Below are 27,914 nucleotides of genomic sequence, written 5' to 3' on the forward strand. Positions count from 1 at the left end.
TGGGTCTGGCCTGCAGTGGTTACTACTGGACTTGGAAGAAGAGGAAAAGGACTTTGAAGGAACTTTTACTTTGTGGCTACAGCAATCACCCAAGGGCTAAAAGAGAGCTAGCCTCCTGCAGGAGTCTCAGGCACACCAGACTCCACCACCAGCCTCCTGTGTCCTCCCAGCGAGGATTTCTATCTGCAGGTGAGGCTCCTGTGAGTTCCAGGGACTCTAGTTCTACTGCTGAGAAAAGAGTGCTGAAAATCGTCGCTAACCCCCGTTAGCGGGCCGCTGCAGCTGGTGAGCGTGAGAAAAATCGTCGCTCTGCTGCTGCCGAGCGCTCGCTAACCCCTAAGATTATCGCACCACCCATCAGCGGGCCTGAAAACGCCCACTATCCCGAAGATTATCGCATCACCCATCAGCGGGCCTGAAAACGCCCGCTATCCCGAAGATTATCGCATCACCCGTCAGCGGGCCTGAAAACGCCAGCTATCCCGAAGATCGTCGCAGAGCCTGTAAGCGGGTCTGAAAACGCTCGCTAACCCAAGTTATTGAATCGCCTATCAGCGGGTCTGAAAATGCTCGCTAACCCAAGGATTGTCGCATTGCCTGTTAGCGTGCCCCAAAGTGCTCGCTAACCCCAAATCATCGCATCAAGCTCATCGCAGCGCGGACGCCGAGCGTTCACCATTTTCCCCGCATCGCATCAGGATCGTTGCTCCCTCGCGGAGCGCCATTTTCTTTAATCGCAGCAAGATCGCACACGCAACAGGCTCGGTGCATCATCCTCCCTTAGCGGCAAGGATTTTATCGCATCACCGGCTCAGCGTGAAGAAGTTTGTCGCTTTATCCTGCCCGCAACCCAGCGCATCATCCTCCCTTGCGGTAAGGATTCAACGCATCGCTGGTTAGCCTGAGGAAATTTATCACTACAACTCCTTAGCGACATTTTTGTTGCTTTGCTACAGAATCCAGATACCTTGTGAGTAAAAGGGTCGCAGAGACCACTGCATTGAACTGAACATCATTTTGTGCACCTTGAACTATTTTTGCAGCATTTTTAAAGTAACCATATTTTTCTAGTATTGTGGATTTTTACTGTTATTGGTCTTGTGATTAAGTCTATATAAATATACCTATTTTTTATAACTACTTGAGTGGTGTCCATTTGTAGTGTTCCTCATTGTATTACTGTGTATGGTCATAAATGCTTCACACACTGCCTCTGGGATAGGCCTAGCTGCTCGTGCTACGTTACCACAGGGTTGAGCAGGGGTTATCAAAGGGTGTAGGCTGCTTACTCTGACTTAGGAAGAAGGGTCCCTACTTGGACAGTGGCCAGCCATTGCCAACTAGAGACCCCCATTTCTAACAGACGGTTAAAGTTTTTGTATGCAGCTTGACACAATCCCACTCCAAATAATTCCAGGACACTCAATACCACATAATTACTATCCACATAATTCCACAGCACTCATGCCACATAATTCCAATACACAAATTCACTCCACACCACACAAGTCCAAGCCACACAGTTACACAACCAACTATTTCAATCTAACCCACATGATTCCACAACAAACCACATGCATACACTCTGTAACAAATAAGTAAAAACATTGTCATTTACAATGCCAATAGCTCCAACACAAACAAATGCGAGGCCTATTGCATTTCCAATGCTTGCTTACCTTCCAATGCGTCCCAGCAGAGTCCTATTCCTGGAGTTGTAAACCTTCTCCTGACCAGAGATGTTTTAAGGCATGGGCAAAGTGGGCTCTGGCCCAGGGCCCCGGCCTTTCAGGGGGCCCCTCATAGAGCTAGCTCTTTTCTGTAGAGTCTTGTCCTGGTGACCTTGAGTAATGCTTAGCCAGTTTGTTTAAATACCATTTTTCTTTAATGTATTTTTAATGTGGGTGATGTGTGAAAGTCTATTACAGACATTTTGCAGAGAAATGTTGTGTTTATGTTTCATGAAAAATCCTTAAAAGTTATTTTAGATCAAAAGGACCTGAAATATGAGAAATGGGAGGGTGACACAGAGGTCATTTGCAGTAACATTAGTGAGCTGCTGCTGTGTTACAATATTGAAAACACAAGCCCCTATCCCTTAATATTAGATTTAAACACATTTAGAATGTGCACTAGTGTGCTTGTGCACTGTCAGTGACCTGGCCAAAGGGTGAAAGAAAGTGCTGAAATTGGATCTAAATTCAAAGCTGTTCCAAACAGGAGCCCCCAAAATAAGTTTGGCCCAGGGCCCCCAAAATCCTTAAAATCCTTAAAATGTCCCTGCTCCTGACCCTGCCAGCTCTGTGCTGCCTCTTCTCAGAGGAGCAGTGCTCTGTGGGGAATACTCTCTCTGGGGCCCCCACCCCCATCCTTTTTCCGGGTCTGGCTCGTGGCTCTGACTGAAGAGCCCTGGGTCAGCGCGAGGCGCTCAGAGCAGGCTGCAGCTGCTTTAGCGCAATCATCACAGCTCTCTACCGAAGAGCTGAGGGGGCCCCCTTCACCACTGAAGACTGGGGGCCGCCCCGCACCGCGGGGGCTGCGGTGGTGTTTGTTACGCCCCTGCCCTGTGGACAGCGTCGGCCCATTTATTGAATCCGCACAGATAGCCGATTCCCCGAGGGTAGTCAGTCTACTGGCCGTGGTAGGAAGCCCTCGCCGCCGGGGGCTTTGCACAGTATGGAATCCGCAACAGACAGGCCAGTCTCTTCAGACACTTAACCACACTACAGCTCAGTGAAGCTTCCTTGGGTGGGAAACTCTCACTAGGCACTCTCTTATCCTTTCTCACTCGTCCTTTGAAGAGGAGGTTCGGGTAGAATGTTTTTTTATTTTTATTTTTTAAAAGATGTTCGATTGGTGCTTAGGTGCTCCTCTGCTACCAGTTAAATACCTGTAAAAAAGGATTATTTACACGGTATGATGCTGCCGGCGTACTGAGGTACTAAACAGATATTTTAAAAAGAAGGCCATATTTACAAAGAATTGGCGCAATGCAGAAGAGCAAAGTGGCTGTGCTGCATAGTGCAAATATCAGCAACACTCCCATCCCACTTACAGCAATATTATTTGGAAATAAACCACACGACACCTTGTTTGTGGAGAAAATTGCTGCAGGTTTATTTGCATAACAAATATGCCAACATGGTGGGTTATCTTACAGGTGATCCAAGGGCAGGCAACCCCTCCGCCGCCTGCCCGCCTGATGAGCCAAATTACACCGTGGCCGTTGCCAATCGGTGCTTACCAATTTTGGGGGAGGGGCTAACCCCTCCCACCGGTGAACTGCCAGTCCACCCCCTTACTCTCACCCCCGAAGGGGCGAAGAGTTCCAGGCAATCCCGGTTGCTCAGGCCCACAACCGCCCGTAGGACTAATGGGACGCCGTCGCTTATCCAGGGTCTGACGCGAGGACCTCCCTAGGGATATTTGGCCTTTGCACCCTTGTTGTGCTCCTGCAGAGGGCACCCCTCTGTACCTTACATCCTCTGGATCGCCCTGTAACTCCGCCTGCAACACAAAATAACAAGTTAGAACACTTCTCCCACCTCACCCTTGCACTTACGCCGGGCAAGCGGTAGGGAGGGAAACGGCGTCAAGGGCAGCGACAAAGAGGCCACCAGGTGGGTGGGGAGAGGCCCTTGTACCTCATCCCCGCCCACCCCCTACCGGTAGTAACGCTGCGCACAGACCCCTAGTGGGGGGTCCTACACGCTAGACTGTCTCGTGTGCCCTCATGTAGCACTAAGGAGGTCGCAATCTTATGAGGGTTCCCTTCGTGGACCACGGGCAGCCAACATAGTGCCAATATCAGCAACACTCACCATCCCACATACAGCAATATCATTTGGAAATAAACCACATGACACCTTGTTTATGGAGAAAATTGCTGCAGTTTTATTTTCATAACAAATTTGCCAACATGGTGGGTTATCTTACAGGCGATCCAAAGCAGGCAACCCCTCCACCGCCTGCCCGCCTGATGAGCCAAATTACACACCGTGGCCGTCGCCAATCGGTACTTACCAATTTTGGTGGAGGTGTGGAGGGGCTAACCCCTCCCACCAGTGGACAGCCAGTCCACCCCCTTACTCACGCCCCCAAAGGGGCGGAGTGTTCCAGGCAACCCCTGGTTGCTCAGGCCCACAACCGCCCGTAGGACTAAGGGGACACCGTCGCTAATCCAGGGTCCGACGCGAGGACCTCCCTGGGGATATTTGGCCTTTGCACCCTTGTTGTGCTCCTGCAGAGGGTACCCCTCTGTACCTTACAGCCTCTGGATTGCCCTGCAACTCCGCCACAGCTCTGGGTGTTGCCACCGTCACAACCAGGGCCCCCCACCAAGGTAGGCATTCTTACCTACATCCTGATGATTCCAGGGCCTATCCCAGGTCCCGCAAAACAAGTCTAAGACCATACTGGACCGGAGGTCAGCATGCGCCTTCTGGACAGATGCACCCATCCTTTTAAAAACTCCCTGTGGACTTTAGCATGCGGCCGGCCATGCCTGATAAAACCAAACCCCTCTGTTCAGGGCCTCTACACCTGGCACTCTTAACTCTCCGGCGTGAGGTTTCCACTGCAACCCCTGTCCGGGCCCCTCCCATACTACATTGGGGTGTTTCTGACCATCAAACTCACATTCCCACCAATGGTTGCATAACTTACCCAGGAGGAACTCAATTCTGGCAAAAGGACCCTCCTACTCTGTAAAGTCAAATCATTGCCTCCCAGGTGTCAGACCACAGTGACGGGAGGGGAGACAGCCCCCCGCCCATGCCACTGCTTCTACAGAAGCTGTTCCAGTGCCTGCCATGGCCCCCGACCAAATTAACTCAGTGGTGGAAAAAAAACATGCCTCCATTTCTTCAATTCCGCCCCATCTTGTCACTCAAGATGCACGGAAGGCCCTCCACCCAGACCATTGATCCTGGCACAGCTACCAATCGTGCCACTCTCAGAACACATGAATGGCCAATCACCCATACCTTTGACCCTGGAAAATTAAAGAAATGCCAGGAAGCCAAACCCATTAATGGAGCCCTGCACACCATTCTATATAACTACTCAAGCTGGAACTTAATTCGGCACCATAACACAGCACCACACCAAGCATTTGGGGCATCCCAGGGGTGCCTTCGGTAAACTCAAAATTTGCCTGTACGTGATACCCTTAACCCTCCCCAGGGTGGCTTACTGCCGGCTGTATCCTTTAACGCCTTGGAATTCCCATTGCCCCACCTGCAAGCATGTCCTGCCGAGTCTGAAACTCGAAGGGGGACCCAGTATTCGGGGCACTAGCCTCACCCAGCCCTTCAGTGCCGCCCTGAAAAAGGAGAGACATAGGAGGATGGTCCTGCCTCCCCCCCCCATTTAGCATAATGGCAACTACCAACAGGTGCTGTGTAGCCACGCTGGTGTCCCTAACCCAGCGAGTGTAACCCATGGCCAGGTTTGCTAAAGGTATCCCAGAGCACCCAAAATTAATATGATACTGAGTATCTGAATGAACTATGCACAGGTAATAGAAACTCACCCGTGCAGTTGCTGTGCAACATCTTGGACTAGTCCATCAAATTCAGCCAACCACCCCCCTAGGTGGAGCCTTGCACTCCCAAACTTCTGCTCGTGTAAACCACGGTCACACCTACTGTTCAGTTGAATTTAGTGATTCATGGCGCTGACAACCACAGGGGCCTCATACTGGGCTGTGTATATGCGCCCAGGATGACCCTAAACAATCCGTTTGGTGTGGATGGGTGTTAACATTGCCTAGCTGGAGTGCAATCCCTTTGATAAGTAACTCCTGGCAAGATGTGCCAATGCAGGTAGAAGTAAGAGTTATCAAGCCCGCCTTACTTCCTCTCACCCAGTTATCTGTGTATAGTGCTTGTTGAGCAAGTCCATCGTCTTGCCCTCCCAAACTTCTGCTAGTATACCAGGGAGCAGACAAGAGTGGGAACCGGAGGGGAACCATATGTATAAATACCTGCCCCTTCTTGAATACTGGGAATGCCAAATGTTCTTTAATACTTTGTAGCCCATTTGTGCTTTAACCCAGAGTTTCCCCAATATTTGAACCGCAGCACACTTGTTGGATGACAACTTCCACAACCTGCCTGGCTGCCAAGGCTGTAGGGCGGGAGAATTTTACCGCAAATTCTCTCGCTTTCTACACTGCAGAGTGAGCCCGGTACCTTCACAAAATTCCTTTAAAATTTCCGTTTCTGACTGTAATTGGGAATACGTTCACCCATGGTATCTTGGCGCTGCATAACATGTTTATTGTTACTCAACTCAATGGTCCTCGTTTTATCGACCTCAGAAGGATGAAATGCTAAGTGGACCTACCAGGATCTGAACCTGTGACCAAGAGGTCGAACGCCAGCCCCTTTCAGTTCTGCCGCTCCACAGACACGTGAAATAGTATCCCAGGGCCGACCTCTGGTACCTGAACCCTTACTAGGACATACCCGAACTAGAAACCCACATCTAGAAGGCCTGCCAACCGGCTGACCACCTCCAACACCGGAGTGTCACACAGCCACTCCGTAGCCAGGATACTAATCCAGGTATAGATGTATCAGAAGACCCATTTCTGGGCGCATGCCTGCCACAATGATCCCCGCTGAAGGAGTTTGCACGGGATCTACTGGTCGACCAAAGTGTGGGGACTGGCCTGAGTCTCCCTGCCCAGAACATACCACAGAAGCCATAACCCACAGTTATTGCTCACTGACCTGAGCGCGGGAAGATGCACTGGCCAGTCCTTTGACCAACGGACCTCTGACCCCAAACAAGGTGACCCACCAAAAACAACTCTGAAATTGCCATTATGGTCGCCCCGCATTCACCAAACCGAACTGCTGGAGCACAGGCCACCAACTTCGCTGACCACTGGCGACAGGACAGGCCGTGTTCATGCCCAAACTGAGCGACACAAGCTACCAACCACACGTGGCACAGTTCCCTTGCCAAGTTACTACCCTTTTTACGCACCTACTGCAGGAGCCTGGGAATTAGTTCTTGTGATCTGCATTGTATAAATTAGTGAAAGATGCACGTTTGAACTGGTCGCTGATAATGTAATTAAGCCTACAAATACTCCGCTCAGAGCAACCCGCTAGACAATGGCTTCCATTGAAAAGGCGTAGCCGACAGACCTCCAAGCCCGAAGGCGGTACATCTCTAGTCTAACAGGTGCCCCTTGCATCAGATATCAACACACACACACCTGGCTGAAAGCTGCTCAGTGCTTCTGATGCGTCGGCGCTCCCTGACCCCCAGACCCTCACCCTGGTAAAATCAGCTCGTGACTGGGACTTAACAATGCGATGAAAGCACAAGACACACTAGCCCGACGTTAGCTCTTCAACCAGGCTCCACCACAAGAGCCCTTCACAAGCCATGTGGCCTAAAACATTCACCCTGTGGGGCGGTTGCAAATGGACTGCAAACAACCCCTATGCCTTCTCTATCAATGTCATAAGTGGAGTTTCTGGTTGGGAGCGGGATACACCTAAGCCTGGCTAAACCCACCAAGTCAGGAGAAGGAATTACCCACTTAAGCTAACGCCTGCTCACCGCCAGGTAGCTAGACAGAGCCTTAGGGCTCATCCCAGAAGCAGTGTAAATTTTATGTGCCAACCGCACACCCACAGTAGCAAACTAGGCTCACCACAGAAGAGACTCCATACAAGGTTATTAAAATTATCCGTTGTATCCTCCATAAAAAAAAAACTTAGTTCCCACTGCCTGCATTGCACTGTGCTACCAAACCTCGTCGTGACTTCACAGGGATTACATAGATCACTAGGTCAATCGGGTCACTGTCCTCCAGATCAGTTAGCACAAACCAGTAGTTACTGGTAGGAACTGTGCTTAACATAACACATTATGCATCACCTCAATCAGCAGTGTACCCTACTAACACTTGTAGCCGGGCGCATATCAAAAGTACCTCATGTTAGGCATCACAGATCACCCTAGCGTTGCATACAATTGGCTTGACACAGGGACTAGGGTGCAGCTTCTACACCCTAGTGTTGGCCAATCTCTGGTAATACCTTCACAACATGGAGCACAGGAGCCTCTGGACCAGCCCCATGCAACTCTGCCTTCGGACGCTTCGAGTCAAAGATATAACAAGCAACGGACAGTCCTGTGCCGTCACAAGTAGAGGTAAGTCACGAAGCCCTGGGAGAAAGTTACTGAGGGCCAATGCCACCCCGTGGCCCCAACTTGGCTGTACTGCTAGAAGTGTCCCCAAACCCATAACCGATTAACTCTAGTGAAGGGGGCTATGAACACAGTGTTGTACCTTTACTGCGCGCCCTAGCATCCTATCTTCCGAACAGCGGCACCACTGACGGACATGGGAATGATAGACCAGTCACAATCTTTCACGCACCTCCGAGACATTCACAGAAAACAGCCGAGTGACCGACAATGAACATTTACAACCGTTAAAATGCATCTGTCTTTCATGCGGGCCTCATAGCATAATTCCCTTTAAAGACAATAAACCGACATTAAATTACCAGGTCTTGCCCCTGTGAGGAACGGTGAACTGTGGGGGCTTACAACAACTGGCATCAACTAGCACAGTGCGTCATGCTCCAATTGTCCCCACCGCCGCTGGCATGCCCATCTGTCACCCTGGGTCGGAAGGGTGAAAGGTGGAGTGACTTACACTGGGGCTTGAAACGCCAAGTGGGTGTAAGCGGCACTCCGCCTTATGCATGTGGGCCAGCCTGACAATCTGGAAGAAAGCTTGCGGCCTGAATGCGAGTTACTCTCCCCGCGTCGGGGCCTGTGCATGGCCAGGTCGCGGGCAAATGCCCCATGAGGCCCCAATTCTGCATGCCCAATTGTAATGCTGAAAGAGTCACCCATGATCATTGAAACGGCACCTTCTCACTCTGAAATTAGAGGGGAAAAGATCCCTCACTGATCTGGAAAACCAGGTATATGGTCTCTCTTGATGTCCATGTATTTATTGTGTGCAGTCCGGGCTTAAGAGTGATGAAAACGAGCGGGGAGGGTCTCTAGGGAAGGTGTCCAAGTACTTGAGGACGCGGCTTGAACACGTAAGCTAAGAATCTGTGCTTAGCTAATGTGCCGCCCGAATTGTATCTGGCTGTTTCTTGCATTGCATTCCGATGATGCTGTTTCAGGAACATCAGACCTCCAACAAGAAGGACTGTTGGCTTATTCAATGCTGATAGATGCATAAGCTAAATAAGCAGCACACGAGCTGGGCAGCAATCCTGGCTACAGCAGGCCTGGGCCGGAACAGACAGAAGCGGACCCCACAAGACCTTCTGATGCCACGTCATCTTACCGGGTCCCCCGGCTGCTGGTGAGCCACCGGTGCACGAACTGGATAGGCTGGCTTCCCAGTTCACCGCTCCGACCGCCAATGAAGGCTTTCCTGCCGCTCAAAGTTACTCCGAATGTGCCCTATGCATAGTGCCAATATCGGCAACTGTTGTCACAACACACATAGGTACATAAATAAACCACACAACACATATGTAGGTGGAGAAATATTGCTGCAGGTTTATTAGCATAACCAATTATGCAAACATGGTGGGTTATCTTACGGGCGATCCGATCCCAGGGCAGGCAAACTCCTATGCCGCCTGCCCGTCTGATAAGCCTGAATCACACCGTGGCAGTCGCCAATTGGTGCATACCAAACCTTGGAAGGGGCCACCCCCTCCCATCAGTGGACCACCAGTCCACTTGTTTACTCACGCCCCCCCCCCGTAAGGGGTGGGCAGAGCGTATTATGGCAGCCCCCAGTTGCTCAGACCCACAACCGCCCGTAGGACTAACGGGGTGCCGTAGTTCTTCCAGGGGACAACTCTAGACATACCTGGGTATCCTGGCTGAGCACCACGCTGTGCTGCTGCATGAAGTACCCCTTGGTATCTGCAGACTCTGGATCGCCCTGTAACTCCTCCTGCAACACAAAGTAACATGTTAGAAGCGTAACCCCCCCTCCTTTGTACCTCCGTCTGCTGGGTAAGCGGAGGGGCGGGCAAGGCGAGACGAGAGGGACAAGAGGGCTAGGAGGGGGCGGGGACAGCCTATATACCTCTGCCTCCTCTTCCTTCCGCCAGAAGATCCCTTGCCGGACGTCTTCCCTGGCCCAAGCCAGAAACTAGACCGGCTGCCCACAGTGCCTTCATGCGGCACTAAGGCGGCCGCCCTTTTAGGGGGGTTGCTGCACAACCCCCCCGGGCAACCTCGCATAGTGCCAATATCGGCAACTGTTGTCACAACACACATAGGTACATAAATAAACCACACAACACATATGTAGGTGGAGAAATATTGCTGCAGGTTTATTAGCATAACCAATTATGCAAACATGGTGGGTTATCTTACGGGCGATCCGATCCCAGGGCAGGCAAACTCCTATGCCGCCTGCCCGTCTGATAAGCCTGAATCACACCGTGGCAGTCGCCAATTGGTGCATACCAAACCTTGGAAGGGGCCACCCCCTCCCATCAGTGGACCACCAGTCCACTTGTTTACTCACGCCCCCCCCCCGTAAGGGGTGGGCAGAGCGTATTATGGCAGCCCCCAGTTGCTCAGACCCACAACCGCCCGTAGGACTAACGGGGTGCCGTAGTTCTTCCAGGGGACAACTCTAGACATACCTGGGTATCCTGGCTGAGCACCACGCTGTGCTGCTGCATGAAGTACCCCTTGGTATCTGCAGACTCTGGATCGCCCTGTAACTCCTCCTGCAACACAAAGTAACATGTTAGAAGCGTAACCCCCCCTCCTTTGTACCTCCGTCTGCTGGGTAAGCGGAGGGGCGGGCAAGGCGAGACGAGAGGGACAAGAGGGCTAGGAGGGGGCGGGGACAGCCTATATACCTCTGCCTCCTCTTCCTTCCGCCAGAAGATCCCTTGCCGGACGTCTTCCCTGGCCCAAGCCAGAAACTAGACCGGCTGCCCACAGTGCCTTCATGCGGCACTAAGGCGGCCGCCCTTTTAGGGGGGTTGCTGCACAACCCCCCCGGGCAACCTCGCATAGTGCCAATATCGGCAACTGTTGTCACAACACACATAGGTACATAAATAAACCACACAACACATATGTAGGTGGAGAAATATTGCTGCAGGTTTATTAGCATAACCAATTATGCAAACATGGTGGGTTATCTTACGGGCGATCCGATCCCAGGGCAGTCAAACTCCTATGCCGCCTGCCCGTCTGATAAGCCTGAATCACACCGTGGCAGTCGCCAATTGGTGCATACCAAACCGTGGGAGGGGCCACCCCCTCCCATCAGTGGACCACCAGTCCACTTGTTTACTCACGCCCCCCCCCCGTAAGAGGTGGGCGGAGCGTATTATGGCAGCCCCCGGTTGCTCAGACCCACAACCGCCCGTAGGACTAACGGGGTGCCGTAGTTCTTCCATGGGACAACTCTAGACATCCCTGGGTATCCTGGCTTAGCACCACGCTGTGCTGCTGCATGAAGTACCCCTTGGTATCTGCAGACTCTGGATCGCCCTGTAACTCCTCCACAGCCTTGGGAGTTGTGGAAATATGGATTTTTCTGGTCAGTTATGTCCCCTATCTTGGACCCCAACGGTTCTATGTGCATGTTACAAGTACATGTATGTTCCCTCCAGTTCCAGTTATGAAGACGCAAATACATGTGCGTCCACCGTTAACATGTCCTCTGTTGATCCGCCATGAATGGGCCGGATATTCCATTCCTAAGTACGAAAGGCCACTGCCTTTATATGGTTCACTTATGCCATTTTACAGTCCAGGCAAGAAGGCCCTGATTCTGTCATCAAACTCTTCTTGTCTTCTGCCTCTGAAAGCTCCAGTCTGAGCCTGCATCTGTGACCATGAACTTTGTCTCATTCTCTGCGCGGCTCACGAAGCCTGACATCAGCTTGCTGCCTGCCAAGAACTGTATTTCACCTTCGAAAATTATCTGCTCCGCTCCCTGCCCAATGCATTCCTGTCTAGTAGTTTAAGTAAACATTCTTCCAGCTACCGAGCAAAAGGCCCGGCTTCTCTGTCCTCATGCAAGTAATTCATAGCCCTGTTACTATGGAAGATTCCGCCCTCGCATCTAGTGTAGACACTTAGACGCTTGTACACGCACTAACAGTCAGTATAGTCAGTATAGAATAAGATTCTACTCTAAGAGACCTCTCTTTTGGATAACTTAGTTCTTTAAACATAGGATGTTAGATATGATTTGGGATTAGGTTGACTTGACCCTCCAGACTTCTGTCGCCACATGTAGAGCTAAATGTCAAGTCCCCTTCACCCCCTAGTTGCACGTCAATTACACGTCATGCTGCTGCGCGCGCATATCTGCCAAGTATTTCTGCTGACATTGCGAAATTCTTTCATGTAACCACCCTCTTATGACATCACATCTGATGACGTTTTTTTAATCACTCCCAGTTACGCCTATTTTTGCTACGTATGAATATATTCTCACCACTATCAATTGTTACGCCTCTTGTATTGGCCTCACTGTAATGCCTATTGTATAAAAGTAATTGATTGTCAATAACGTATGTACTTCACTTCCTGAACCTTCGTGGTGATGGAACCTGGAGCAACCGATTATAATCGACCATTGGAATAAAGCCCATTTAGAACCTCTAATACCACGGATCCTGCCTCTTATTTACTGAGCTATTTTTATTATGTTTCCGTATCAAATTAAGTCCCGGTAATTAAATTATTTACCACATGAATGGCGCCCGAACAGGGACACTTTCTCATCTCACGCGCCGGTGGTGCGTTGCAGGCCCGGTCTCCTGCCACAGCTGGACGGACAACAACGCGTACCAGCAGGATTTCCTGTATCTCCCTCCGGTCAAGCGGGGGCGACTGAGGCTGCGATCAACACCCAGACGAGGCGGTGAGAAGTGCGAAGTATCCCGACCAGAGCCTAGCTGAGAGAGCAAGATCCGAGGTATACAGAGGCCCACCAGTTTTCCGAAGTCCGAAGTCGAGTCCAGTGTCCGAAGTGTTCGAGTCGAGTCCAGTCCGGTTCAAGTTCAGTTCAGTCTCCGAGGCCTTCCGTTCCGAGCTACCCGGTGAGTACCATTACTGGGGAGGCGTTCTGGCGTGCACATAAGTTGTGCCGGTCCAGACGGGTTTGGGTACACAAATCCGGTCTGCAGTGTATCTGTACTGCTTAGCAGTATATCTAGTATATCAAGTATATAAATTCAGAATAATTCAGTTCAAGTCCAGTATTATGTTTAGTGATTAAGTTTTTCTTAGCTGTTAAATGTTAAATGTTAAATGTTTTAAATACGTTCAGTATATTGTGGTATGAATGACTGTTCATTATTGTGTTTATTGTATTAAGTTTGTTCAAAATCTAGTATTAGATCAGTTCTCATTAAGTTTGTTCAAAATCAAGTATCAGATCAGTTTTCAATATGCCGCTCTTTTCGAAATTAAGACAGATCACAACAAGAAAAGGGGTACTCGAAGAAGCTGTTCCTATTCCTCCTAGGGACACTCCAGGGTACTTCATGTATCATAAACATGGCTTAGACGCTATATTATTTCTTGATTTATGGGTAGACTACACTAAGGAATTACCAGAAAGTCAGAGGTGGCCCGCAGCTGGGACCTGGGATGCAGAATGCATCGTGAAAGTAGAGGAAGAGTTATGGAAAAAGAAAGCTAGACAATCACAGAAGGACGCCATTGAATTATGGCGTAAAGAATCGTATAGACGCACAGAAAAAGCACGTAGACAGGAAGAGAAGAGTAAAGAGAATTCAAATAAAGTTCAAGAAAATCTATTAATTGAAGAAGGTACACGAGTAAAATCAGAACAAGTAGACAGACAAAGACATGCCCTTATGAAGGGTATGTATCCCCTTCTGGCCGAAGGATTACCTAAGGCTACTGCGGGGATACCAAAAGACTTGCCACCCCCATTATTTCCAATAAAGGTACATCCTAAGGGGCATCCTAGAACAGCAGAAGATGTTTTTCTTTCCTCATATTTAGATGACGCAGCTCCCGAGTATGCTAATCCCGCCCCACATAGACCGCTTGCCAGGGAGGTTCAACGCCAAGATCCAGTACCTGTATCCCTACAGCAACAGGTTCTGACACAAGTTCCGGCAAGCACATCTGTTTCTGCATCTGTTCCTACAGCTACTTCTATAGCTGTATCCACACCTATAGTTGCTGTATCACGTTCAACGAATCCTTTCACGCCCGATACCCCAGATGGGGCTACCGGAGGTGCTACCAATATCTTTTCTACGCCACCTAGAATAAATAAACTTACTTTTCAAGAGTCAGCACATTCACGTACCCCCAAACTCATAAATGCCCGTACGCTTAAGGAACTTCTTATAGATTGTAGATATGACCCTGTGCCCGGAAAAGAGGACGAAATGACCCTGGCATCATTACGTATCAGACGAGCCGCGGTGTATTTAGGGAAGTTACCAGGAATGACTATGCATCTAGATAATATATATCATTTTGTCCAAACAGGGCAAGATTCTGAATGTATTAACAGAGCTATGGAATACCAGAAAGTGGAGATACAGGGGGAACTGTTACGTTTCCTCATAAATTGTGTGATCAGAAATCAAGACCGACCGGGGGTAGACCCGGAAGCAATGCAGATTCTTACCAGATGGAGCCAGAATATATCAGAAGGGAGACATGATAAGCAAAACTGTATAATAGCCATGTGCCGAAAGATCCGTAAAGAAATAGAACGCCTACACGAAGAAAGATTAGCGGTAGACCAGTTCGAACGAAGCGAGGAAGAAGCATCAGGACTGCCCACAGGACAGTCAGAAACTATAGCCTATGTAGGTAGAGGAAGATCTCGTAATAGTACTAGATGTCTTACTGATCCGATACATCCGATAGGTCTAGAAAATAACAGGAATTTTCAAACACCAATAATAAATATAAGGTCTAACGAGCATTCATTCCAAGCAGCTGATAAATTACTCCGAGAACAAAGGGGTTATCATTTTCTCGATTCTATGGATGAACAAGAATTAGCCAGGTCAGCTGTCCATTGGGTTGACAGTCCCGGGAAGTATAGTGATGATACAGTAGCACACACATTTTTTAATCTCACCCCAGATGAACAGCGTTTAGCTGGGATTTATATGATTCAACAACTTCTTATACTATATAAAAGCCAACATTCAGATCCTGGTCCCTTACCTGATATATTGACCGAATTACTCAAGAATAGATGGAGAGGTTCAGGTACTAAGTTAATTAAAGAGATACTAGAATCAAGAAAGCAGTACATTCTTTTTATATACCCAGAACATGTCTCACTGCCCATCAAGGAAAGAACCACGTATTACATGGACAGACAGAATCCCTTACGAGAAGTGCACCCAATAAAGGGCGAGGACAATGAGTTTAAACGTGTATATGTATATACGCCCATATCGAAAATAGAATTGTTAGAAATGAAGAAAGTGGTACCCAGTCATGACAAAGACCCAGCGGGTTTCCACCGAGAAATTAAAGACATGTTACTCATGGGAGAGTATACCTATCCCGACATTATGACAATATTAAAGGTATTAATGCCTGCTGGCATTTATGAAAAACTCAAGGAAAAAGAGTGGGAGGTAGGAGACCAAAAGATAGATTGGACAGCATTAGAAAATGAAGAAAAGGCCCGAGGTCCAGGTTCGGGGCTTGGGGACAAAACTAAAGCACGGCCAGGTTTATTAGTCCAGGTACTGCCACGTTTATTAACTACGAAAAAGGAAGACTGGGGTGCAATTTCAGCCTGTAAACAAAAGCAAGATGAAGACACTAGTGATTTCTATGCCCGATTCGAAAAATGTTTTGGTATAAATAGTGGTATAAAAGCAAGTAGCGAGTCCTACCCACATCTGTTTGTGACAAAATTAGTTGAAAATTCCTTGCCCCAAGTGAAGAATAGAGTATTAAAATTCGAGAGTACCTGGCAAGGTAACACTCCATCACAAATGTTACAAATGTTACAGTATCATCACAATAGAATTAGAGAGGAACAAGATCATGAACAAAGACGCATGAAAGACACGAAAATGAAAATGCTAGTCTCCCAAACAGTTCCAGCTGAAGGACATAAAAAGGGTACGACACATTCTGGCGATTTAGCAGGACCTGTAAAAGGGACATGCAACTATTGTAAACAACTAGGTCATCATGTACACGATTGTCCAGTCCTGAAGCGTAATATCGCCACAGGTATCACAAAAGAAAGACCACGGCCACTTAGACAGGATCAGAATGAACAAGGAGCCTTGCAGCATGCACAGTCCATGCCAGCTCCACAACAGACTATACAGTTTGTGCCAGCTGCACCAGCGCTGCCTGTTGCTGCCACGCAAACCACGACACGACAACTGTACCAGACCGCACAGTATGACTATCCTGATTATCAACGATATGCATGAACCAGCCTAGAGAGGGAAGTTGACTTACCCCTTATCGAGATCCCTGTAGATCAAGAAGGACCTTATGTACATAGTGAATTATTAGGCCAAGACAGAAAATTTTTACTCGATACAGGGGCAAGTCGAACAACTATAAAACGTAGTGAAGTTCCAGGGGCACGCCTCTCAGGCTCACAGAATATTTCCCTTGGTTTTTCAGGAAAACCTATTGTTAATGAAGTGTCACAACCTCTTCCACTTACGATAGGACCTTTGACCCGAACTACAGATTTATTGCTTACTAAATCATGTCCAGAAAACCTGTTAGGAATAAAGACATTGAAAGCTCTAGGAGCTATAATATGTTGTTCTCCGGAAGGAGTAAGATTGTTTTTACGTGATTTTAAAGGTCATTATGTGTCTAGAGACATGGATCCCCGATTGCAGACTTTACCTACCCATCTATGGGCACAAGGCCCTACTGATGTTGGTTGCATGAGTATTACACCATATCGAGTTACACTAAAGGCAGGAGTGGTACTACCACGAATGCGACAATACAAGTTACCACCAGATGCTGTAGTGGCTTTACTACAAATCATTGACGAGCTCATTGCCCAAGGAGTGGTTGTAGAAACAGACTCCAATGTATGTAATTCACCGATAATTCCGATTCTCAAACGAACAGATCCGAAGGCCCCGCCAGTATATCGATTGGTTATAGATCTGCGCGAATTAAACAAGTGTATTGTGCCACAATTCCCTGTGGTCCCCGATATCTCATCATTACTGACAGCTATTGATTCCGAAGCAACATTCTTTACTGTAATTGATCTCAAAAATGCCTTTTTCAGCGTCCCAATAGATCCGGAAAGCCAATATTTGTTCGGATTTAGTTTAAATGGACGTAGCTTCAAATTCTCACGCGCACCTCAAGGATTTACAGAAAGCCCCAGCATCTATAGCCAAGCACTGAAACGAGAACTCGACAGCATCCACATGCCAGTTAACACTGCCTTGCTTCAATATGTCGATGATCTGTTGATCACCGCCAGAAGCGAACCCGAATGTGAGAACGCATCACTGACAGTTTTACAATTTCTAGCCGAAAAGGGGCACAAGGTGTCCCCTTCTAAGCTGCAATTCTGTGTCCAGCGAGTTGTTTATCTTGGACACTCGCTGTCCAAGGAGGGAAGGCAGCTTACACCAGATCGCATTCAGTTAATAGCTAACATGCCAATACCCAAGACACAAAAGGAGGTACGGGCTTTCATAGGCCTCACTTCATATTGTAGGCAGTGGATCCCTCAGTATGCATTTCTAGCAAAACCACTCATTCAGTTGACAACACAGGAGGCAGCCACATCGACTGTTCTCCCTTGGACTCAGGAACATACACAAGCTTTTGAAGGCTTAAAGAAAGCTTTATGTCAAGCACCTGTTTTAGCAACACCATGTTACAGTAAACAGTTTACACTCTTTATTACAGAACGCGAAGGTACTGCCTTGTCAGTACTCACACAAGAACAAGCAGGAGCACACAAACCATGTGCTTATTTTTCTAGTACATTAGATCCCGTAGCTCAGGCTCTGCCTGCGTGCCTGAAATCAGTGGCAGCGACCGCTTTAGCAATAAGACAAAGCGATGCCATAGTGTTAGGACATCCATTGACAGTACAAGTACCACATGCAGTGGAGGTTCTTGTGAATCGAACGCAAACACAACATTTGACTATAGCAAGACTTACAGGGTATGAACTAACATTGTTTCAGCCACATATAGAAATCAGACGTAACACATTGAATCCTGCCACACTTTTACCTATAAATGGAACAGACCCACTAGCACATGATTGTATTGAAGTTATTACAATAACGACGAAACCCAGACAAGATTTAACCGATGTCCCGTTGTCAGACCCAGACCTGACGTTGTATGTAGATGGTTCATGTATGAGAAAAGGTACAGGAGAACTAGTGGCCGCTTACGCAGTCACAACAGACACTGAAATTATTGAAACAAATTGCATAAATACCTTGTCCGCTCAAGCAGCAGAGCTCGTCGCTCTGACACAAGCCTGTATTCAAGCCACAAATAAAAAAGTCAACATATACACTGATTCACGTTATGCATTCGGAGTCGTACATGACTTCGGCGTGCTGTGGCGAGAGAGAGGTTATTTAACTTCTCACGGTGCCCACATTCAGCACGGACCCCTCATTCATGCCTTATTAGATGCAATACATTTACCCATTGCAATATCGATTATGAAATGCAAAGCACATACGAAAGTTACTGATATCATTTCTCAAGGCAATGATTTAGCTGACAGAACAGCTAAACAGACTGCCCAAACTCAAACATCCGACATGACAAAGACAATAGTCCAGACGCCAACACATTGTATGACGGTTAAAGATCCTACTCTTGATGTAATTGATATACAGACACATGCTACATCAGAAGAAATAAAGAAATGGACTGAATTAGGAGGGATCCAAACGGATCAAGGATGGTTGATGAAGGAAAAGTCTGTGTGGTTCCTTCCTGATTCAATGGTCCAAGTCATTATTAACACTATCCATAGTCCAGCGCATCTAGGAGAGAAAGCTATGCTAGACAGCATTCAACATATTTGGTTCAACAAGCATTTACGAGCAGCAGCGAAACAAAAAGTTCGTACCTGTATGATCTGTTGTCAGTTCAACCCAGGAAAAAGCGTTCCCGTAGAACAAGGTGGATTTCATCCTCCTGATCATCCTTTTGAGGTCCTCCAGATGGATTATATCCAGATGGAACGATGTAGAGGATTTAAATATGTTCTCGTAGTTGTGTGTGCTCTTTCCCGTTGGACGGAGGCATACCCGGTTTCAGATTACACTGCCCCGACTACTGCCAAACAGTTGGTTCGAGAATTCTTCCCACGATACGGTTTACCACGTGTTGTTCACTCAGATAACGGCCAGCCGTTCTCATCCGAATTAATGAAACACGTTTCACTTTTGTTAGGCTATCAGTGGAAATTCCACTGTGTCCGACACCCCGAAGCAGCAGGTCTCGTAGAAAGACATAATCAGACTCTGAAAATAAGATTATCCAAAATATGCAGAGAAAAAGGTGTCGACTGGGTAGTAGCATTACCAGTTGCACTCTTTTACACAAGAATGGTAGCACACTCTCGAACAGGGCTATCCCCGTATGAAGTGATCTTCGGCAGACCACCAAATATGTGGGGGACGCCTATACCACGCAAAATAACTGATATTGACTGTAACATGCTGACAGATTACTTGGCTTCCTTGATGGCTGCACTACAATCTTGTCGTTCACAGGTAGCCGCAGCTTTTCCTGACAACACTGAGGTGAAACCCCATGACGTGGTTCCGGGAGACCTGGTCCTCGTGAGGAACTTTGATCGAAAGACTCAGCTGGAACCTAGGTGGCGGTCACCTCAGCTGGTGTTGCTCACCACAAGAACAGCCGTGAAGATCGAAGGCAGAAAAGGATGGATTCATTCAAGTCATATCAAGAAATTTCATGGACTAAAATCAGATGTGAATACCACACCTTGTGTGTCTTCACCCATTGACTCAAAACTTCCTTTTGTGGAAAAAAGTGACTCCGAACTTTATAAATTAAAGCTCGGGCCCAATCAGTCGAGCAATTTGATTGTTTAAGTCCTCTCCAAGGTGAAGCGGTTGAATTGTCTCTGACATGTATCCCTTGGACCTGAATAGAGAAAGCACCCGAAAAATGTTGAAACGACAGGCGTACTGTAAATCACTGCGTAGTCATTGTATAGTGACGTTATTAATTTTGTTTTTCTCAAGTCTTTTAATAATTACTGCAAGTATATTGTTGCACATATATTATCCTATTTCTAGACATGTTTACAATGTTACTGCTGAACATTCTTTTAGTGAATTACCTCCGCTTGAATTGTCATACAGATTTGCGCTGCGCAATAACACGTTTATTAGTATGTTACATCATTCCCATCAGGTTAGCAATGCTACAAATTGTTGGATATGTGGCCGACTCCCTCCCCATCAGAACTATAAAGGAATTCTACCTCTTTTTCCATACCCGTTCACACACAACGGCTCCTGTGGAGCATGGTTTATCTTAATTAATTCTCTGGATTCGAATTCTGCAGTTTATCAAGATAACTGGGTATGGGGACATTTGAATTTAGTTTTACTTAAGGTCTGCTATCCTAACAAGGAGGGACTTCCCAAAAGAACAGGAACTGATCTAGAAAATGAAGTATATGGATTAGGTAATTTTACGCTTAATCTTATGATCCTAAATGTCGAATCCAAAGCTACTCCAATTTTGCCCGCTATGTCAATATTTCCAGTAAAAGGTGAATTATGTGTAAGAAAAAATGGTTCCATACATATGGGCCATAGTAGATGCACCACTGTAGTAGAATTTAGTGATCAAGGCAAGTCTACATTTAGAGCTTCCCGCCATTCCTATTTTATATGTGGTCAGACGGCATATGTACGTTTGCCTCTAGATTGGGATGGTACCTGCTACATTGGATTCCTTTTGCCACCTGTTTTTCTAGCTCCTCCTGATTATCACAGAAATACTCATTTAGTACACAATAGAGAAAGGAGAGATCTCCCAATAGTCGATTACACTGAAACAGCATGGGAAAAATACACAGATTTCAATAAAGGTCTCTTTCCCTATATAGGTACCGTTACTAATAGTAAGCTGATACGTAGATTAACTAGAACCCTTGAAGCAGTAGTGAACGAAACTATTTCCGCCTTAGGCAATTTAACAGAAGAGCAGTCTGCTATGCGGATTGTTGTGCTTCAAAATCGTCTTGTCCTTGATGTCATCCTGGCCGATAGGGGCGGAGCTTGTAGGGTCATCGGATCAAGCTGTTGCATATTCATACCAGAAAATTCGCCATCTGTATATAAGGCCATAACCCGCCTTCATAAGATTGTAAGCCAGATACACCAGAATCCAGGCACCTGGACTTGGTCCGGTTGGTTTTGGAGCGTGTTATCAGCCTGGGGATGGAGAGTCCTATCTTTCCTAGGTATTGGCCTTCTCATACTATTCAGTTGCTGTCTATGTCTACAATGTGGACCAGCGATTTGTGGTCTGTGTGCCACATCGTGCATTCCACATCAAGATTTTCATTCAAGATCCCGGAAGAAGAAAGAAGAACAAATGATGCTATATGAACAGATCAATGGATTAATGAAGATTGATATCTCTTGACGGGCAAGTAGGGGACAAGGAGGGAATGTGGAAATATGGATTTTTCTGGTCAGTTATGTCCCCTATCTTGGACCCCAACGGTTCTATGTGCATGTTACAAGTACATGTATGTTCCCTCCAGTTCCAGTTATGAAGACGCAAATACATGTGCGTCCACCGTTAACATGTCCTCTGTTGATCCGCCATGAATGGGCCGGATATTCCATTCCTAAGTACGAAAGGCCACTGCCTTTATATGGTTCACTTATGCCATTTTACAGTCCAGGCAAGAAGGCCCTGATTCTGTCATCAAACTCTTCTTGTCTTCTGCCTCTGAAAGCTCCAGTCTGAGCCTGCATCTGTGACCATGAACTTTGTCTCATTCTCTGCGCGGCTCACGAAGCCTGACATCCGCTTGCTGCCTGCCAAGAACTGTATTTCACCTTCGAAAATTATCTGCTCCGCTCCCTGCCCAATGCATTCCTGTCTAGTAGTTTAAGTAAACATTCTTCCAGCTACCGAGCAAAAGGCCCGGCTTCTCTGTCCTCATGCAAGTAATTCATAGCCCTGTTACTATGGAAGATTCCGCCCTCGCATCTAGTGTAGACACTTAGACGCTTGTACACGCACTAACAGTCAGTATAGTCAGTATAGAATAAGATTCTACTCTAAGAGACCTCTCTTTTGGATAACTTAGTTCTTTAAACATAGGATGTTAGATATGATTTGGGATTAGGTTGACTTGACCCTCCAGACTTCTGTCGCCACATGTAGAGCTAAATGTCAAGTCCCCTTCACCCCCTAGTTGCACGTCAATTACACGTCATGCTGCTGCGCGCGCATATCTGCCAAGTATTTCTGCTGACATTGCGAAATTCTTTCATGTAACCACCCTCTTATGACATCACATCTGATGACGTTTTTTTAATCACTCCCAGTTACGCCTATTTTTGCTACGTATGAATATATTATCACCACTATCAATTGTTACGCCTCTTGTATTGGCCTCACTGTAATGCCTATTGTATAAAAGTAATTGATTGTCAATAACGTATGTACTTCACTTCCTGAACCTTCGTGGTGATGGAACCTGGAGCAACCGATTATAATCGACCATTGGAATAAAGCCCATTTAGAACCTCTAATACCACGGATCCTGCCTCTTATTTACTGAGCTATTTTTATTATGTTTCCGTATCAAATTAAGTCCCGGTAATTAAATTATTTACCACAGAGTGGCCACCGTCACTACCAGGGCCCCCCACCAAGGTAGCCTTATTTCCTTACAACCTGCTGCAGCCAAAGCTTCCCTTAGGTCCGGTAGGAAAGGATCCATGCCTAAACTAGAGAGGTTCACCCCATCTCCCTCCAGGCACCCTGTGGACTTGGCGTGTATAAGACCATACCTGATGAAGCCAAAACCTCTATGCTCTGTGAGATCCCCGTGGATTGTGACTGATATGACCAGAAACCTAAAATAGGCGTTGGTCCAATGTTACCTTAGCCTGGCTGAAGAACAATACATATGACAAGCCACTCCTGCCAGGAAGTGCCAATGCGGCTGGAGGTAAGAGTTGACAAGCCCGCTCTACTTCCTCTTTCCTCAGTTATCTGAGTCTAGCACTAGTCGGAGTATGACCATCACCTTCCGACAGTCACCACCCCATGTGAAGCCTTGCCCTGCCAAACGTCTGCTAGCATACCCGCGAGCAGACAGGACAGCGTGACCCAGGGGGGAACCAAAGCATAAATACCTCTCTGTGTTAGAAAACTGGGAATGCCAAATGTTCTCCTGACACTTTGTAGCCCAAAAGTTTCCCAGGAGTTTCCCCCAATCTTATGGACCAAATCGCCCCCGTTGGAAGGCCACTTCCACAACCTACAGAGCTGCCAGCCAGAGCTGGAGGGCGGGAGAAATTACCCGTTACCGTTACTTAACTCAATGGTACCTGTTTCCTTGAACTCAAGGCCGGCGTACTAAGTGAACCTAGCAGGAACTGCATCTTGCGTTTCCCACCAAACCTATGTACCATGTCGTCCTGGTTGGAAGGCAACTGCCATAACCTGCAGCTGCCCGCCCAGGCCGGAGGCCGGGAGAAATCAACATTATCGTCACTCAAATCAAGGTGCCTGTTTCAACGAACTCGAGGACGGGATACGGAGGGAAACGACCAGGATCTGTGCCTGTGCCAGAGGTCGGACCCAAGCCCCTCTAAGTTCGGCCACTCAATCTGCCTGTTGACATGAATCGCAGGGCAGACCACTTTTGGCATCTAACCCATGCATGGCCCGGCCAGAGCTAAAACACCTCTGAAAGGCATGACAACGTGCTAACCACCAACCTTGCCTTCAGAAAGTTCACTGACATCTACCAAGGGAAATGCGCGTGATGAAGCAACTGGCACCATGCCATCAAAATATCAACTGAACCTTCTATGACTGCAAGAGAGCTCATATTATTGTCCGTATTATGCTCACTGGCCCCAACCGCCCCGGCAGACAGAGGGTGCTCGAACGTATGTAGCCCCAACCATACGTACGTCCCTGACGGTATACCAGGGTACAATGACACTCAGCTGACTCAGCAAGTATGTCTGTGCCTACTCAGTGTCTGGCAGCAAAGTTAGATGACATTGGCAGCCCAGTCCCGGGTGAAAATAGCAGCTTTACAGTTTCTGGTGCTATAGACGGTGCCCGTAGCCTGATGGAACAGAATGAAATTCCCCTTGCTCCTGTTGAGCACAAACCCACAACCAATTGCTCACCATGGTTCAATACCTTCCTGCTGCTAATCATTTCCTAGCAGAATGTTGACAAATCTATGTTCTGCAATGGCTCTACTTCGCAACCTGCACCATTCTGCCAGTGTCGAAAAGACCTTTGTCATGCTGCCTGGCCTAATCAATCTTGCCCTGCTCTAGAAGCGCCCGCTTCAGCCCTAGAGCAAACAATTCGCCAGTAACCCCAAACTGGCCCTGATGCAAGACAACCATGCCAAGGCCCACAGGTGAGTGTAATAACTAATAGCAGGTCTAACAGCGTCAACAGGCAACCTCAGCTTACAATAGGATTGATGGAGTAAGGGTATCCAGTGAGCATAAAGATGACAGCTTCCCATCTGTCCCAACCGTGGTGGGAACCACTCCTGTATATTCTAGTACAAATGGTCCCAGTTCACCTGTCACTGCCTGATGTACGTGACCTAGGTACATGGTCCCCTTGCATGGCGGCATGCCATTGAAACCAACCTCCATTCCCCGATAAGTACCACTGTCTGCCTACGCTACCCTCTTGCCTGGCGTTCCTTCATGGCCAGATATACCATGCGATGATTGCTCTCCTCCGTCGCTTGACCCGACCACACCTAGAAGAACAAACACAGCGAGAGGAAGCGGCCTGTGACCTGCCCCAAGGCTCTACAAAATCCTCCTACCGCATGATGTGGGAGCTCTCCACCAACATCTGTCCAAGCCTGCCAACCCCACAAGTATTTGGACCTCTATTGCTCCAAGAATTGGAGGGGGGGAGGAGGGGCAGACCAGTCTGGAGATGTGTGTAATCGAGGACCTGTGTCCTAGAGTACCTATTGTTTGGGTGCAAATATCAGTACCACGAGTACCTGATGTCTTTAATACTAATGACAGTACAAACAACTCAAAGCACAGGCCTAGTAGCCCCCCCCGTCTTACAACCGTGTGTGACTAACAGGGAGATTAATGGAAGGCTAACCCCAGTCAGACCCAGAAAGACCCACCACGTGGCTGGCCCAAAAACCACCATCCCGCAACAAACAGACCCGATGGAAGGACAACAAGAGCCTAACGCGCTACACCCGCGGATGACCCAGGAAATAACCAATCGTTTAACAATCGAGTAAATAACAACAGACATCCTTTCAGCATCTGAAGGCCTAGCCATTTCAGAAGTAACCTGGCACCCCAACACCAGGCATCAGTGCAGGCCTCGGCACCTGTGGTGTGTGTGATCATAGCCCACTTCCGTGTGAGCCAGGGCCCGCGATGCATACTTTCTTCATGATCGCAGAAGCACACGTAAACCACCCTAGCTGTTCCTTGCCGCTAGGTTATCCTACCCTAAGGAGCCCCAATGAACGACCAGGTAACAATAACACTCACTCAACACTAGGCGTAACTCTTTGCTTAGCCTAGGTGCTGGATGCAAAGTGCCCCCTCCCCCTGCTCCCGACCATAGTGGTGAAGCGTCCCAGGAGTGCACAGCTAATATAAAAGACCCCAACCGAACTGAGGGAGCCCTGCACAGCTACAAGTGTTTTCCAGGGTAAAAACTGGTCTGCAGGGCTACCCAGCATGCTCAGGCACTGGCTATGGCATACAGACCGGCCCCCAACACGCCGCGCATTTACTAGATGTCCCAAGTCCACTCGGTCTCATTTGCCAATGAAACAAAGCATTGCAACCAAGCCCCCCAAAACCAGGCCCAGTCCCCCGCTGCGGCAGGAATACTATCAATCCACCTCCCATCTCTCCTCCTCTGTCCTTGCAACGTACGCCGTCAAGCCACCTGCTGGCTCAGTGATTCTGGCATGTGTATGGGCCTCTTTTGGTATGGGTTCACCTAAAGCTGCACTCTTTTCCTCGTCTAGTGTACCACACAAGACTTGTTCATCTGTCCAGTTTCCCTCCAATTAAACCCTGTGACCTTTGGACCCCGCCAGTCCTAATATTTCCTTTGTCACAGGAAGATAGTTGCCTAAGCAAATAAGCACTAATACTTGCGAACTGCATTGTACAGTTGTATAGCAGGTGTGTAGACTACATTGCTTGTTCATGACCGGACAGTTCGTCCCCCATTCGGCATGCCACGATGGACCTTAGAATATTAATCCTGCACCAGTTTCAAATGTGCCGCCTGCATGTGTACAGTACTTCACAGGCCCTGGAAGAGGCAAACAATGCTTGAGCCGCTCAGCAGCCTTACTAACATTTTATAAAGGTGATACGCTAACCAATACTGGGCAGCTGATAGTTAAATGATCAGCAATATTGACTATCTTCATATGCTTGTGCCTCCCAACCATGAGTTTGAGGCAACCTCCTGCGAGCCTCCCCGCACCAGACAATCATTCCAAGAGCGTCCCAGCCAGTTCAGCGATGGTACTTGCACATTTCCAAATCTTGTTAAAACACTATGCCAGCGTGGTCGCAAAAACAACCCATTTGTCCCTAAGGAGGACCGAGTCTATTTCCTGGCGCACTGACAAATCCTGCTTCGGACTGAGTCACGGCAGGCAAACCCCAGATTAGTGGGCTGGGCAGGCTCAGTGCTCCGCAGTTGGTTGCCTGTCTTGGGAAAAGGCCTGACATGAAGACTCAGAACTATCCCGTTAGTTCAGCCCCCTCCATTGCATCCAATGATTCCCCATTGCTATGTATGACAGTTGCATAGTTTTAGTGCCCCTGTGCTTGACATCCAGACTGTGCCTGACATTTCCAAGCCGGCCAAATCAAATCTAAACACTGACATGTGCTTAAAGAAAGGACTGAAAACTCACAATCTCTATCGCTAGGTTGCACAGATGCCAGCACTGTACTCCTGAGAGACAGTGAACACTGTACCCTCTCTACCGTGAGGTTAGAGTAGCTGGACGCAACCGAGAGGAGGCAGTGCTAATCTGCTAAACTTCCCCGGTCTGAGAAATGCGACCTTCTGGGACTTCTTGTCACGTGACCCGGAGCCCCTTCTACACCTCCCTTCTTACTACCACACTATTAACTGCTATGAATGAGCGAGAAGTGCCACAAAGCCAGACCTCAAAATGCCACTCGCGTAGTCTGCCTATGAAGCAACAATGAACTCCATAAGATAAAATGGTTAACCTGTCGATATAAACTCCCCTCAGTCCTTATATTGATGGCTAGTGAACTCGGACTGATGCTGGCCTGAATGTCTATTCAAAACAACTTTATCGGCCCTGCATCTAACAGACAAATACTCAAGCATACACTTGAAAATTCTGCTGTCCCCACGCTCACCCGAGTCACAACTCACCGCAATTGACACCACTCAGTCCCGGGAACGCGACGACGCAAAACAACCAAACGGTGTTGGGGTAGTGGGCAAAGGCGAGACGAGAGGGACAAGAGGGCGAGGAGGGGGCGGGGACAGCCTATATACCCCTGCCTCCTCTTCCTTCCGCCAGAAGATCCCTTGCCGGACGTCTTGCCTGGCCCAAGCCAGGAACTAGACCGGCTGCCCACAGTGCCTTC

At 48.0% G+C, this 27,914-nt stretch overlaps 1 protein-coding gene across 1 annotated transcript; it reads right to left on the minus strand.

The window, feature by feature from the left end:
* Nucleotides 1-3,152: 3,152 nt before the first annotated feature.
* LOC146859642 (uncharacterized) lies at nt 3,153-27,775 on the minus strand. The gene is made up of 4 exons (XM_085646274.1): nt 27,697-27,775; nt 10,668-10,754; nt 9,878-9,964; nt 3,153-3,507 (listed from the first exon to the last, which is right to left on the minus strand). Exons 2-4 carry the CDS (start codon nt 10,704-10,706, stop codon nt 3,262-3,264), a joined length of 372 nt encoding a protein of 123 aa, XP_085502400.1. The 5' UTR covers nt 10,707-10,754; nt 27,697-27,775; the 3' UTR covers nt 3,153-3,261.
* Between the last annotated feature and the right edge of the window lie 139 nt (nt 27,776-27,914).

The sequence above is a fragment of the Triturus cristatus genome, chromosome 3_1, assembly GCF_964204655.1.
Source record: "Triturus cristatus chromosome 3_1, aTriCri1.1, whole genome shotgun sequence".
Lineage (NCBI taxonomy): Eukaryota > Metazoa > Chordata > Amphibia > Caudata > Salamandridae > Triturus > Triturus cristatus.

Bases quoted from the DNA above. Each gene is read 5' to 3' on its own strand.
- LOC146859642 (XM_085646274.1), bottom strand. From the start codon at position 10,706: ATGCAGCAGCACAGCGTGGTGCTCAGCCAGGATACCCAG. The intron at 9,965-10,667 runs GTATGTCTAGAG...TTTGTGTTGCAG, and splicing joins TGCTCAGCCAGGATACCCAG to GAGGAGTTACAGGGCGATCC. The intron at 3,508-9,877 runs GTATGTCTAGAG...TTTGTGTTGCAG, and splicing joins TGCTCAGCCAGGATACCCAG to GCGGAGTTACAGGGCGATCC.